At 45.3% G+C, this 16,021-nt stretch overlaps 1 protein-coding gene and 1 long non-coding RNA gene across 3 annotated transcripts in view; one reads left to right on the top strand and one right to left on the bottom strand.

Moving 5' to 3' along the window:
- Nucleotides 1–16,021, bottom strand: part of nup210 (nucleoporin 210) — a 179,351-nt gene that overhangs the window by 32,739 nt on the left and 130,591 nt on the right. For both annotated transcript variants that reach the window (XM_070895346.1, XM_070895347.1), the window contains one exon: nucleotides 2,799–2,974. In XM_070895346.1, coding sequence (XP_070751447.1) covers nucleotides 2,799–2,974 — 176 coding nt within the window. The remainder of the gene's footprint in view (nucleotides 1–2,798; nucleotides 2,975–16,021) is intronic.
- LOC139277202 (uncharacterized) overlaps nucleotides 9,148–16,021 on the top strand; it is a 15,823-nt gene continuing 8,949 nt past the window's right edge. Inside the window, exons 1-2 of the long non-coding RNA XR_011596048.1 lie at nucleotides 9,148–9,174; nucleotides 10,933–11,044. This is a non-coding gene — a long non-coding RNA (uncharacterized lncRNA). The remainder of the gene's footprint in view (nucleotides 9,175–10,932; nucleotides 11,045–16,021) is intronic.

Here is a 16,021-nt window from a genome sequence, read left to right as displayed (position 1 = left end):
ATTATTTCTACTCTTTACTTGGTCTTTATCCCAACTCTTTGCCCCATTCTGCTGCCTTAATAGATCATCTCCAAATTTTTTTGGATCATCTCTCTGAGCTTAATTGTTTTCTTCAAGGTTATCAACAATATTTGCTTGAATCAAGGCCAAGAAAAATATAACAGAAGAAATAAGAAAAAGCAAACATAAATCAGGTCAGAGAGCAAAATATCCTGAAAATTCTTCTGGAAGAAGAGCAGTGCAGTTTATTTTGTATTCACATTAAAATCCTAAGATTCTCCATGCTACATTTACTTAAGACACGAACAGCAAAATCTGTCATACTAAACCCAAACTGATCTGCTGCTCATGTAAAATAATCAATGGAAATTTTTGTACCCATTTTAAGGAATCTAAATCTCCTCCCCAATTTGTATTCATTAACATTGATACAGACAAGCTATAAAATATGGTGAGAGAGAAATATATCAAAAACATGTCATGTTCAATGTGTCTATTATGTGATAAACCTTATTTCCTACATGTCCTCTGATTTGAGAACTGAATATTTTGGTGATTTCACTGGTTTGCCTCCTGCTCCTTAATTGGCAGCTATTTGTTGATTGTCGATTCATCATTAGTAGTTTGCACTTTTGCTCATGACTTGTGCATTGGGAGTATGTTCCCAGTCTCTGCACATGTTATCTGTCACTATTTTATGAATTGGATTGTACTATATATAGGATCTCCTGTGCTGTTGCTCATGGTAAATCTGATAGGTTGTTCGCAACAAAGTGTAATGTGGAAAATATTGCAGGAAGTAAAGGTTGTTAGCAACAAAGTGTAATGTGGAAAATATTGCAGGAAGTGTTCTTTTTTGCAGACTTTGTTCCTCATCAGACTTGATTGACAACATCCCTATTAGAAAACAGTGTGGCTGCCAACTCTGAGCAACACCACTAGCGATTGAATATATACTAACTAATGTTGTATGTCATTGCTTGTGGTAAATCGGAGGTTTTATAAGAACAAGTTTTTAAGTCAGGATCACATTTATCAGCATTGGGATGACCCAGGGATCTGGGAGCTTTAGAAAGGAGGCCTAGTGGCCAGTCATAACTCGATGCATTTTACAAGGTCTGATATGCCCAGAGGTCTGGGAGCATAGACATGGCTCGAGGATTTCAGAACATTACATTGGGGCAGTATTAGGGGCTGGTAGCATGCGGGCCAGCCCTCAGATCAAGAGGTAAGGGATGGATATTAGGATTCAGACCATCAGTGGGGTCGGGGGCGAAAAGAATTGCGGAACACTGACTGAGCCAATGTTTGGCAATATTGGGAGAGTTTGAGAGACTGACAAACTTAAGGGAGAGGGAGACACAGGAGAATTAAGTCCAAACTGACCAGGGTCCTTAGGTAACACAACCCCCTCCATTACTTTATTCAATGCCAGTCAGTTCTTATTTAAACAGTCTTTATTAAACAGTAATGTCCATAAACGAATATTTATAAGGTCATTTTTGTTTAATGTTTATCATTTATGCAGGTACTACCTTTTTACACAAACCAGAAAAAAGTATCTTTACACCCCAAAAATGGTTTTGATGTCTGAGGAAAAGGATTTAACTGAATTTGGAGCTAAAATGGAGAGGAAGGATCTGCCAATAATTGACATGATCAGCCAATCAAGAGGAACCCGATAAATCAAATTACATGCAATAGGCAGATTAAAAATCATTTTGAAACCAAAAATATTCATATTTTCCATGGAGATAAATAAATAAATGTTGGACATGAGATTCTGTTCCTGAGAAAAAATGGCAGACAAATTACAAAGTTTTGAAATAAAGTTTCTGTTTTTTCCCCCCCTAGTAACTAAATCTAAACAAAATTATGTATTTCACAATAACATGAATAAACGCAGCCACTGAATTGCAGACAAGTCAGAGAGAAAGAAGCTGATGGCTGGGAAAATGGTCAGTGTTTGTGGCATAATGGTTCAAAACAGGCCAATGGCAGTTTGTGTGCCATGCTCCAGGCCCGCCCTTCTTTCCAGAGAGATTACACCCTGCTGCCATAGAAACTGTTGGATCCCAGCAACTGCCAATACCGCCCCCTCCAATGCTCCAAAATCACCTCCAGTCCTGCTGGAACACAAGACCCCCCCCCCGCCCCTCCCCTCCACCCAACACCTAGAATTCAGGTCCTCCCCAGTGCTCACAAATCTCCAGTACATTTCCCAGTACTCTTTGATCCCAGAGCCAATGCCAATCTCCCAGACCCCGAGACCTCCATTCCCAATGATCACAGATCTCATTATCACAGATACCAGGAACTGATGCATTGCTCACAGAACCTCCTTTTTCAGTACTCTTGGAACTCTATTACGAGACACGGAGACCCTCTCAGTAGTGCCAGACTGGGGCCCTGCTTCCCATTACTCTCAGGGCCAGTAAGGCCAGTCCCGTTGCTGATAAGTCAGTGCTCCTGGTAATATTATTTCCCACAACACTCCTGTTCATATAAAACCTTGACTCATCATAAGCAACAACATGGGAGATCCCCCATAAATATATTTAATATATACATACCATAAAATGTGCATTAACACAATTTCACAAAGGAAACATAAATAGAAGAGATTGACATTACATACAATCTGCTAATCCCATGGTTACCAGTAGATTGTTCTACTACTCTATAGGTCCTTAGATAACCCACTGTTACTTTTAAAATCCATAGGAACCACAAATATTATTTATAATTTTTAGTTCCATTCAAATATAGATTATCTATAACTACCATCATTGGTTTACCTGTTCATAGCAAAGTTTATTATTGTATTTTGAGCATGGAAGATGTCTCCAGAATGTTCATGGAAATGAACAGTCAATGTCAAAGTTATCCCCACTGGAATGGCTGATGGAGACTCCTTGTTAAGTGTGTGTATTACTGGACTTGTGCTGATTCTCAAGTACGAGACAGGTGCAACCTAAAAATGAAAAACAATAAAAATGAGGACGGTGCATAAAACCACAATTTCCTTTGCAAAGATATGATAAACTGTAAAAAAAAACTAAGATTAAAATAAAGGAGACATGTGCTTTAAAAACAAAACATATACACTAAGTTCTAAAGCTTTATTTTGATTCCATAGCTGGCTTACCCCTCCCCTTAGGATATTTAAGAATATCATGTGAAACATTATATTATTCTGCTGAAGTCCCTTTAAAGCAGCAAGGTGTAATTACTCTAATATTTAAATGAATGCATGGGTCAGACCGAAAATCAGCAGTGGCTTTGTTTGTGAAAAGACCAATTAAACAGCTTCAGATATGCTGGATCCTGAATCAAGTGTCAAACAGAAACTTCCATTGCCAGTATGCGTTACTCGAATGTCACATACCATTTTTAATATATTACAAGCAGATCTCCAATGGCATTGCTCAAAGAGTCAGAAAATACACCATCTTATTATAATAAGGGTCTTATGCCATATAACACACAACATATCAATATTTTATGGGGTCTTTTTCCTGTGCATTGGGGATTGAATGCTACAACTGTCCGTTATTCTGTGGAAACCGTACACGAATTGCCGTTATGTTTTATATTATGTAAGAAAGGAAAGGAAAGAACTTGCATTTATATGGCGCCTTTCATGGCCTCAAAGTCCCAAAGTGTACCACAGCCAATTAAATACTTGAAGTGTCGTCACTTGTGTGATGTAGGAAACTGCAGCAGCCAAATTATGCACAGCAATGTTCGCACAAACAGCAATGAGATAAATGACCAGATAATCTGTTTCAGTGGTGCTGATTGACACCAGGCTAACTCCCTGTTCTTCTTCAAATAGTGCCACAGGATCTTATGTCAGCCAGAGAGATTAGATGGGGCCTACGATTAACATCCGACTTGAGAGGCGGCACTTCTGGCAGTACTGCACTGAAGCACCAGCTTAGAATATGTACTCAAGTCTCTAGACTGGGGCTTAAAACACATGACTTACTGACTCAAAGGTGAGGGTGCTATCACTGAGGCAAGGCTCATATCTATACACCTGATTTATATTTCACACCCATGTTTTAATCTTCGGATATACAGCAGAAAGCATGCAAGCTGTGCCAACAGAGATAGGTATCTAGTATTTACCTGTACCAGAGAAAGAGGGATTGGATTTAGCCACACTGGGAGAGTGGATGGGTAGCACTGTTAGCAAAACTGGGCTTCGATAGAACTGCACCCGAGTAGGAATACTGTGCTAGAATTTCCCCTCCGATCGCGGGCGCCGGATCCTTAGCAGGATTCCGGCGTTTGCGTCTTTTTAACTGCTGGAATACCGCTGGTGCGCGCTCCCGCGGTTTTCGGTTCCTCAATGTCGGCGATGGCGAAGCCGAGCGATAGCTGACTGGAACGGCGTTGAAAATGGGAGAAAACTTGGCAATCTCCTTACCTTTAGTAAAGGAAGCAGAACCACTACAGAAACGGCCGGAAAATCTTCTCTGCGCATGGGCGGTCATTCTCCCGCGATTTTGGGGTCAAGGGTGACCCTGCACATGCGAAGAGAAGAGTAGGGCAGCACTGGACGTCTTGAAGCTGCAGAGCTTGGTTGAGGTCAGTGAGAGAGGAGCTGAGAGAGGATTTTTGAAGTTTTTTGAGGAGTACTTTGATTATATTCAGTATATTTACACTTATCATAATAATATAATTAATAATAACGTAACAATTATAATAGATCTTAAAATCTTAAGAAGTAATAGTATTATTAATAATAAATAATTTCAAATATATATATAAAAATAAACCAAGAAAATAGAAAATCAAGCCATGGAAGTGGAGGGGTTAGGGGGAGGAAAAGGGTCACTTATTTCTCGGAGGAAGCCCAGAGTCATTGGTGGAGGAAGTGGAGGCCAGTTGGAATCAGTTAACACGGGGTGGACGAGGGAAACCGTTACCGTTTGTCTATCAGCGGTTATGGCGAGAGATCGCTGAGGCGGTGTCCTCCGTCATGCCCATGATGCGGGGGCCGAACCAGTGCCGCAAATGGTGGAATGACATCGTTGGGTCTGCGAGAGTAAGTACTAACTTTTATCATGCATTGATGATTTATTCTTAAGTAGTGCCACGTTTTATTATGTTGTAAAGTTTGGTGTCATTTTTATTTCCCATCATCAATCTCATTGTATTAAGTCTTCTGTATTTTCATGTGTTCATCATGCAACATTTGCGTGCTAACAAAACTTAAATCGTGCACTCTGACGAAAAGACTGGGGGAAGGTTAATTGGGGATGTGTGCATGTGTATATGTGTATGTATGTATGTGTTTGGTATTAATAGCTGTCAAATTAGTTCACACATTTTTTGTCACCTTTGCAGAAAAAAAAACTAGCCGGCAATAGGGCGGAACACTGCAAAACGGGCGGTGGTCCGCCGAAGACTATTCCTCTCATAGACCTCGAGGAACGCGCTGCAGCCCTGACGGGGGCGTATGATCGCACTGCCACGCGCGTTGGTGCCGAACCAGTTCTCCCGGAAGGCAAGTCTGCATAATCCCTGGACTCTGCTGCGGTCATGTAATTCAATCTTATCCCGGGGACTGGGAGAAATTTAGAACTCAGCAGAGGAGGACAAAGGGTTTGATTAGGGCAGGGAAAATGGAGTACGAGAAGAAGCTTGCAGGGAACATTAAGGTGGATTGCAAAAGTTTCTATAGGTATGTAAAGAGAAAAAGGTTAGTAAAGACAAACGTAGGTCCCCTGCAGTCAGAATCAGGGGAAGTCATAACGGGGAACAAAGAAATGGCAGACCAATTGAACAAGTACTTTGGTTCGGTGTTCACTAAGGAGGACACAAACAACCTTCCAGATATAAAAGGGGTCAGAGGGTCGAGTAAGGAGGAGGAACTGAGGGAAATCTTTATCAGTCGGGAAATTGTGTTGGGGAAACTGATGGGATTGAAGGCCGATAAATCCCCAGGGCCTGATGGACTGCATCCCAGAGTACTTAAGGAGGTGGCCTTGGAAATAGCGGATGCATTGACAGTCATTTTCCAACATTCCATTGACTCTGGATCAGTTCCTATCGAGTGGAGGGTAGCCAATGTAACCCCACTTTTTAAAAAAGGAGGGAGAGAGAAAGCAGGGAATTATAGACCGGTCAGCCTGACCTCAGTAGTGGGTAAAATGATGGAATCAATTATTAAGGATGTCATAGCAGCGCATTTGGAAAATGGTGACATGATAGGTCCAAGTCAGCATGGATTTGTGAAAGGGAGATCATGCTTGACAAATCTTCTGGAATTTTTTGAGGATGTTTCCAGTAAAGTGGACAAAGGAGAACCAGTTGATGTGGTATATTTGGACTTTCAGAAGGCTTTCGACAAGGTCCCACACAAGAGATTAATGTGCAAAGTTAAAGCACATGGGATTGGGGGTAGTGTGCTGACGTGGATTGAGAACTGGTTGTCAGACAGGAAGCAAAGAGTAGGAGTAAATGGGTACTTTTCAGAATGGCAGGCAGTGACTAGTGGGGTACCGCAAGGTTCTGTGCTGGGGCCCCAGCTGTTTACATTGTACATTAATGATTTAGACGAGGGGATTAAATGTAGTATCTCCAAATTTGCAGATGACACAAAGTTGGGTGGCAGTGTGAGCTGCGAGGAGGATGCTATGAGGCTGCAGAGTGACTTGGATAGGTTAGCTGAGTGGGCAAATGAATGGCAGATGAAGTATAATGTGGATAAATGTGAGGTTATCCACTTTGGTGGTAAAAACAGAGAGACAGACTATTATCTGAATGGTGACAGATTAGGAAAAGGGGAGGTGCAACGAGACCTGGGTGTCATGGTACATCAGTCATTGAAGGTTGGCATGCAGGTACAGCAGGTGGTTAAGAAAGCAAATGGCATGTTGGCCTTCATAGCGAGGGGATTTGAGTACAGGGGCAGGGAGGTGTTGCTACAGTTGTACAGGGCCTTGGTGAGGCCACACCTGGAGTATTGTGTACAGTTTTGGTCTCCTAACTTGAGGAAGGACATTCTTGCTATTGAGGGAGTGCAGCGAAGATTCACCAGACTGATTCCCGGGATGGTGGGACTGACCTATCAAGAAAGACTGGATCAACTGGGCTTGTATTCACTGGAGTTCAGAAGAATGAGAGGGGACCTCATAGAAACGTTTAAAATTCTGAGGGTTTAGACAGGTTAGATGCAGGAAGAATGTTCCCAATGTTGGGGAAGTCCAGAACCAGGGGTCACAGTCTAAGGATAAGGGGTAAGCCATTTAGGACCGAGATGAGGAGAAACTTCTTCACCCAGAGAGTGGTGAACCTGTGGAATTCTCTACCACAGAAAGTAGTTGAGGCCAATTCACTAAATATATTCAAAAGCGAGTTAGATGAAGTCCTTACTACTCGGAGGATCAAGGGGTATGGCGAGAAAGCAGGAAGGGGGTACTGAAGTTTCATGTTCAGCCATGAACTCATTGAATGGCCTGCTCCTGCACCTATTTTCTATGTTTCTATGTTTATGGCAATATAATGTAGAATGTAATGTAATGCTGGGAGCAAGAAATGTTGTTAGTAGTGACATGATTTTTTGGTTGATCACACAGTGCCACTTGGAAACCAAACTGTTTGGGACTGAAGTTTTGTTATGTCATGTACTTTCTCTATACTTTGCTTATGATACATTCATGTAATGACTCTCAGTAAAAAAAAAAGTTTGTTCTGCACAAAAGCCTACGGAAAGTGAATTGCTCTGATGTTACCAGTGACCCCTCTCCTCCCTTGTCGCCAACCAGTGTTATGCATTTACAGTTGCACAGGGGAAGCCACCTGCCCCTCAGAGAGGAATCATTGTAGGGAAGACCAAATTAAGAGATGATGGTGGAGGAGACGGAGCTGGAGGAGAACAATCCTCAAAACATTGTAATGGTGGTGGTACAGAAGGAGGAGGGGAGGGGAGGACGACTTCAAGGGTAATTTCTACCTGCGACCACCGGTTCCTTGTCTGAATGCAACTGAAGCAGGAACCAGCGGACTGCAACGATGCACACCGAGCCCCATGGTGAATTAGCGGCGGCTGAATTACTAAAGTGGGAATGCTGCGCAACAGATGCTAGCCTGGACATGGTGGGACTGTCCAGGATTAGCATCGACTTAATTCGAGAGCTCCTCCAGGCCATTGCTGGGTTGTCTGAAAACATCGCGGCCTTAGCAGTCCGTCAACCGGAGGACATGGCAGAGCTGATTGCCGCGGTGAGGGAGAACACCTGGACCACCAATGCTATGCAGCAATCGACTGTCGTGGGATATGGCACTGCACCCCAAGGTGCCATACCACCAGTGGTGACAGCAGCTGATCATCAGGAGGAACCAGTTTCTTCCAAATTTGAAGATGGGTCCTTAGCACCTCCATCTTCTCCAGAATCCTCAAACATAGCGCTGCCATTGTCGCCCCCTCCCCCTCTCAGCAGACACACGCGAGGTGCTCTGCTGGTGCACAACATACTGTTCCCGACGTGGGCAGGGCCAGGGGTATTGATAGCGGGAGGAGGGGGGGTCAGGGCCAAGGGTCGGGGGGGGATTGGGGAGGAAAGGCATTGGGAAAGTTGGCCGCAGGTAGAATTATGCAAGTGCAGGGGTGTTTATACTGTTGTTGTTGTTGTTGATGTTTGTTGTTCATAATGTTTTTTGTTGTCAAAATTTATATTCATAAAAAATATTTTATTACATTGTTAAAGTTTAATAACAATTACAAGTTTTATATAAAATGTTATTTCCTACCACCCACAAAATCAACCCCTCGGTGTAACACGGCCTGTGTAACATGCCGAGGAGCTGATTTTATGAGTGGTAGGAAATGGATTTTGTAACATATGTAACACCACTCAGGAAGACGCCATTGGAGTCATGCCCACTGAGCTATTCATTGCTGGACATGAATTATTTAATTATTTCTGGCAAATTCCAGCCCCCCCTCCAACCTTTACTGATGCAGGCTGTAGCCGGGCCCCATCGACCTGGGGCGGGGGGGGCGGGAGGAGGTGAGAAGAGAAGGGAGTCAGTTACTCCAGTCAAACAGATGCGAAACATCTGCAATCCAATTGGGTTTATTTTTTAAATGTTTCGATTGGGAGCGTCTGTTTCCTGTGCAACCAGAAATAAACCAGGCAGCATCACTCAGCAAACACGGTGAGTTCAGTGCGTCTCTGGATTCACGGCAGCTAGCAAGACATGATGAGGGAGGGGAGATGATGTTGGGGGGGGGGGGGGTGGGGTGGATCTGCTTTGGAGCCGGACTGTTATAAAAACAAAGCCCAGAGCTAAGGGAATGACGGAAGAGAGTGCAGAGCAAAGTAAAGGTCCCGAGGGATTAGAAGGGCAGCCGTAGGAGATTACAACATGCTTCAGCTATGCGCCTGTCCCAGACAGTTTGTGTATATTTTTTGGGAACATCGATTGGCTGATTACATTGTGGCTTGAGTTCTGCCATGTTTTGGGTGAATATGAGGCTTTTTATTTTATTTTTTTCTTTCATTTTATTACCAACAACTAAGTATGACATTACTGGCTACTGATCGGCAGTTATGGGTTCTCTTCATTATGTTATGTCGTTATGTTATCAGCTATCATCAGGTGACAGAAGTGATATGCCTGGTAGTTCCAATGGAGCTGGCAAAAATGTAGTTGAAGATGCAGTTGTTGAGGAAACAATGAAGATATAGGGAGGACCATTCATGCAAGGGGTGGAATAGCTCATTATAAGGTCTTCTCAATGAGATCCTGCCAAATGTTTCCTGCAGCTGGTGATAGTGGCCCACCAGCAGCACTCTGAACCTCCTCAGTGTCCTGTAAGACATCTCTACGATGAGGCTCAATGCCCTTGTCCTCTGAGCGGTCCATGCTGATACCTTGTTATATAGCAAATTTATGGAGTGTGCGGCAAACTACTCTGGTGGCAGTGTGGATGCTACAATGGCCTTAGCGCTCCTGACTCCAGTGGCAGTGTGGATGACACAATAGCCTTAGCGCTCCTTGGCTGGGGTGGTGGGGTGGGGTGCGTTCGGCGATGTAAGGTGGAGTAAATCAGCCAAGGTTCTGACTCCATGTTTATGGATGTTGAGCAACAATAGGATCATGCATGGCCAAGAGGTCAATCCAATTGAAAATCCTGCTTATATTAACTGGACTCACACTGAAGTTCTGGCCTTAATGTATCGGCATCCGAGCACTCAAAGAGAAGATTTGCTGGAAAACCTAAAAGCTTAAAAAAAATTACAATGCAACTAATTTACACCTTCGGAACACCAAATAAAAATAGCCATTGGGATGATGTACCAGTGGGCATTTGGTGCCAGTTGTACTATACCCCAGCAAAGGTTTTCTTCATTAACATCGATCTTCTGGCCCACTGTAAAGCTGAAAAGTCAATGGCGGGAGGCATAACGCTGGGCCCCAAGTCAGGTTAAGTACTTCAGAAATGGGCGATAACGGGCGGTAGCGGGCCTTAAAAAAAACTTTTTAGTGGCAATTAGCGCTGGCAGGGAATTTTCCGTAATTTCTGGGGGTCCAATGTCGGCAGTAATGGTCGGCTAAAATTACCGCCGGCGATAATGGGGAGGTGAAACGCGCAGTAAATCAGCGATTGGAGGGGAAATTCTAGCCTGCTGAGCTTTAGCAACCCGAGGGGATTATTTGGTCGTGGATCACTGAAGAGTGGGAACCGAGGTTTGGAAGAACTGTGGAGGATGACGCTTCGGTTTGGCTCACAGATGGATTACACTGCAGTGATGAGTAGAAGGATGGAGTCAGGACAGCACTTAGGTTGGGGGTGTGGGGGCGGGTTGGGCTAGGAAAAAAAGTGTCCAGAGTCCAATAACGTTTGAAGGGATTTCTGAATTCAGTGTTATATTATTGGGTCCTGTGCATGTCTGTGTCCCTCTCTTGCAGATATCCTAATTGGAATGTTTACAGGCCAGTGGTGAGTCAGCTGGGAACAGTATAAAAAGAGGGGGCTTGGTGCAGTCTTGCTCGGAGTGCAGCGGCAGGTCAGAGTGCAAAGGTAAGAGTTTGGCAAGTGGGAGCGATCGGGCAAGTGGGAGCAGGAGGTGTTGCTTTGTCTTGTTTTTCCCACGAGTGCTGATTCCCCAACCTGGGAGGAAAAGAAAACGAAGTGTGATGTCACAGCAAGAAGTTCAGGGACGTCGGAGCGGCCTATAAAGGCCGAGCGGCTGTCGAGATGCGGCGCCAGCAGTCGGAGAGGCGGGAGTTCGGGGACGTCGGAGCGGCCTATAAAAGGCCAGCTGGTGCAGCTGCAGCAGGGAGAGAAGGCAAAAAAGTAGAAAGAAATCGAAAGGTGACGTCACAGTCAAGGGGGTAAGTGATTAGTGAGTAGTTTTTTATTTTCTTTATCGGTAAGTAACCTTTAGCATTATTGTTGCCAAATTAAGTTAATCTAGGGGTTAAGTCATGGCAGGAGAGCTCAGACATGTGTTATGCTCCTCCTGCACTATGTGGGAAGTTAGGGACGCTTCCAGTGTCCCTGACGACTATATATGCGGGAAGGGGGTATCCGGCTGCAGCTCGTGACAGACCACATTGCGGCACTGGAGCTGTGGGTGGATTCACTCTGGAGCATCCATGATGCTGAGAATGACGTGAATAGCACGTTTAGTGAGTTGGTCTTACCGCAGGTAAAGGTTACACAGCCAGATAGAGATTAGGTGACCAACTGGAAGAGCAGTGGAAGGAAGATAGTGCAGGGGTCCCCTGCGGTCATCCCCCTGCAAATCAGATACACCGCTTTGGGTACTATTGAGGGGGATGACTCTTCAGGGGAGGCAGCAGCAGCCAAGTCCATGGCACCATGGGTGGCTCTGCTGCACAGGAGAGCAGCAAAAAGAGTGGGAGAGCTATAGTGATAGGGGATTCTATTCGAAGGGGAATAGATAGATTTTTCTGCGGTCGCAACCGAGACTCCAGGATGGTATGTTGCCTCCCTGGTGCAAGGGTCAAGGATGTCTCGGAGCGGGTGCAGGACATTTTGAAGGGGGAGGGTAAACAGCCAGGTGTCGTGGTGCATATAGGTACCAACGATATAGGTAAAAAACAGGGATGAGGTTCTACGAGACGAATTTAGGGAGCTAGGAGCTAAATTAAAAAGTAGGACCTCAAAAGTAGTAATCTCAGGATTGCCACCAGTGCCATGTGTTAGTCAGAGTAGGAATCGCAGGATAGCTCCGATGAATACGTGGCTTCAGGAGCGGTGCAGAAGGGAGATATTCAAATTCCTGCGACATTGGAACCGGTTCTGGGGGATGTGGGACCAATACAAACTGGACGGTCTGCACCTGGGCAGGACCGGAACCAATGTCCAAGGGCGAGTGTTTGCCAGTGCTGTTGGGGAGGGGTTAAACTAATATGGCAGGGGGGTGGGAACCTGTGCAGGGAGACAGAGGGAAGTAGAATGGGGACAGAAGCAAAATATAGAAAGAAGAAAAGTAAAAGTGGAGGGCAGAGAAACCCATGGCAAAAAACAAAAAGGGCCACATTACAGCAAAATTCTAAAGGGGCAAAGTGTGTTAAAAAGACAAACCTGAAGGCTCTGTGCTTCAATGAGAGGAGTATTCATAATAAGATGGACAAATTAACTGCGCAAATGGCAGTTAACGGATATGATGTAGTTGGCATCATGGAGACATGGCTCCAGGGTGACCAAGGCTGGGAACTCAACATCCAGGGGTATTCAACATTTAGGAAGGAAAGACAGAAAGGGAAAGGAAGTGGGGTGGCGTTGCTGGTTATAGAGGAAATTAATGCAACAGTAATGAAGGACATTAGCTTGGATGATGTGGAATCTGTATGAGTGGAGCTACGGAATATCAAAGGGCAGAAAACGCTAGTGGGAGTTGTGTACAGACCACCAAAACAGTAATAATGAAGATGGGGACAGCATCAAACAAGAAATTAGGGATTTGTGCAATAAAGGTACAGCAGTTATCATGGTCGACTTTAATCTACATATTGACTGGGCTAACCAAACTGGTAGCAATGCGGTGGAGGAGCATTTCCTGGACTGTATTAGGGATGGTTTTCTAGACCAATATGTCGTGGAATCAACTAGAGGGCCGGCCATCCTAGACTGGTTGATGTGCAATGAGAAAGGACTAATTAACAATCTTGTTGTGCGAGGCCCCTTGGGAAAGAGTGACCATAATATGGTAGAATTCTTTATTAAGATGGAGTGTGACACAGTTAATTCAGAGACTAGGGTCCTGAACTTGGGGAGAGGTAACTTCGATGGTATGAGGCGTGAATTGGCTAGAATAGACTGGTGAGTGATACTTAAAGGGTTGACGGTGGATAGGCAATGGCAGACATTTAAAGATCACATGAATGAACTTCAGCAATTTGTACATCCCTGTCTGGAGTAAAAATAAAATGGGGAAGGTGGCTCAACCGTGGCTAACAAGAGAAATTCAGGATAGTGTTAAATCCAAGGAAGAGGCATATAAATTGGCCAGAAAAAGCAGCAAACCTGAGGACTGGGAGAATTTTGTAATACAGCAGAGGAGGACAAAGGGTTTAATTAGGAGGGGGAAAATAAGAGTATGAGAGGAAGCTTGCTGGGAACATAAAAACTGACTGCAAAAGATTCTATAGATATGTGAAAAGAGAAAGATTAGTGGAAACAAACGTAGGTCCCTTGCAGTCATATTCAGGTGAATTTATAATGGGGAACAAAGAAATGGCGGACCAGTTAAACAAATACTTTGGTTCTGTTTTCACGAAGGAAGACACAAATAAACTTTAGGAAATACTAGGGGACCGAGGGTCTAGTGAGAAGGAGGAACTGAAGGATATCCTTATAAAGCGGGAAATTGATGGGATTGAAGGCCGATAAATCCCCGGGGCCTGATAGTCTGCATCCCAGAGTACTTAAGGAAATGGCCCTAGAAATAGTGGATGCATTGATGATCATTTTCCAACAGTCTATCGACTCTGGATCAGTTACTATGGACTGGAGGATAGCTAATGTAACGCCACTGTTTAAAAAAGGAGGGAGAGAGAAAACGGGTAATAATAGACTGGTTAGCCTAACATCAGTCGTGGGGAAAATGTTGGAATCAATTATTAAAGATGAAATAGCAGCGCATTTGGAAAGCAGTGACCCAGGATCGGTCTAAGTCAGCATGAATTTATGAAAGGGAAATCATGCTTGACAAATCTGGCATTTTTTGAGGATGTAACTCGTAGAGTGGACAAGGGAGAACCAGTGGATGTGGTATATTTGGACTTTCAAAAGGCTTTTGACAAGGTCCCACGCAAGAGATTGGTGTGCAAATTTATATGGTATTGGAGGTAATGTACTGACGTGGATAGAGAACTGGTTGGCAGACAGGAAGCCGAGAATTGGGATAAACAGGTCCTTTTCAGAATGGCAGGCAGTGACTAGTGGGGTGCCGCAGGGCTCAGTGCTGGGACCCCAGTTCTTTACAATATACATTAATGATTTAGATGAAGGAATTGAGTGTAATATCTCCAAGTTTGCAGATGACACTAAGCTGGGTGGCGGTGTGAGCTGTGAGGAGGATGCTAAAAGGCTGCAGGGTGACTTGGACAGGTTAGGTGAGTGGGCAAATGCACGGCAGATGTAGTATAATGTGGATAAGTGTGAGGTTATCGACATTGGGGGCAAAAACTCGAAGGCAGATTATCTGAATGGCGGCAGATTAGGAAAGAGAGAGGTGCAACGAGACCTGGGTGTCATGGTTCATCAGTCATTGAAAGTTGGCATGCAGGTACAGCAGGCGAAGGAGGCAAATGGTATGTTGGCCTTCATAGCTAGGGGATTTGAGTATAGGAGCAGGGAGGTCTTCCAGCAGTTGTACAGGACTTTGGTGAGGCCTCACCTGGAATATTGTGTTCAGTTTTGGTCTCCTAATCTGAGGAAGGACGTTCTTGCAATTGAGGGAGTGCAGCGAAGATTCACCAGACTGATTCTCGGGATGGCGGGAAAGACATATGAGGAGAGACTGGATCAACTGGGCCTTTATACTGGAGTTTAGAAGGATGACAGGGGATTTCATAGAAACTTACAAGATTCTGACGGGACTGGACAAGTTAGATGCGGGAAGAATGTTCCCGATGCTGGGGAAGTCCAGAACCAGTGGACAGTCTTAGGATAAGGGGTAGGCCATTTAAGACTGAGATGAGGAGAAATTTCTTCACGCAGAGAGTTGTTAACCTGTGGAATTCCCTACCACAGAGAGTTGTTGATGCCAGTTCATTGGATGTATTCAAGAGGGAGTTAGATATGGCCCTTATGGCTAAGGGGATCAAGGGGTATACAGAGAAAGCAAAAAGGGGTACTGAGGGAATGATCAGCCATGACCTTATTGAATGGTGGTGCAGGCTCGAAGGGCCAAATGGCCTACTTCTGCACCTATTTTCTATGGGCCCAAGTTTCCACAAGAAAAAAAACGGGCGCCCCTCCGAGCTGGGCGCCCGTTTTTCGCGCCTAAAAAAATCCTCGGTATTCTCCACCTACTTACAGGTCCTCTGGCCCTCGGCGCAGCCAGCACGAGCTGTGGGAGGGCGGAGCCAGGTCCCGACGCTGAAAACAGTGCCGGGACCTCTGCACATGTGCGCTACAGTCGGCACGCAAGTGCAGTAGCTCCAGGCGCCGAACTGTGTGGGAGGGGCCCGAAGCACGCAGCCCCTAGCCCTGGCCCAATGGCCTCACTGGGGCTGCGTGAATGAGGCTCCTCCCACGGCCAGCTCCTGCTCCCCGCCCGACCAGTCCTGACACTCGCCCCCCGCCCCCCCCCCCCCGACCCGACACCCGCTCCCCCCCCTCCGACCCGAGAACCGCTCCCCCCCCCGCTGACCCGACCTGACACCCGCTCTCCCCCGCCCCGACCCGAGACCCCCCGCCCCGAGACCCGCACCCCCCCGCGCTCCTGTTCCCCGACCCGACCCCCCCCCCGCTCTCTCTCTCCCTCCCTCTCCCCCTCTCTCCCTCCCCCCCTCTCTCTCT

Source organism: Pristiophorus japonicus, chromosome 12, assembly GCF_044704955.1.
Source record: "Pristiophorus japonicus isolate sPriJap1 chromosome 12, sPriJap1.hap1, whole genome shotgun sequence".
Taxonomy (NCBI): Eukaryota; Metazoa; Chordata; class Chondrichthyes; family Pristiophoridae; genus Pristiophorus; species Pristiophorus japonicus.
The sequence above is the reverse complement of the archived record's forward strand: the minus strand, read 5'-3'. Positions and strand labels throughout refer to the sequence as shown.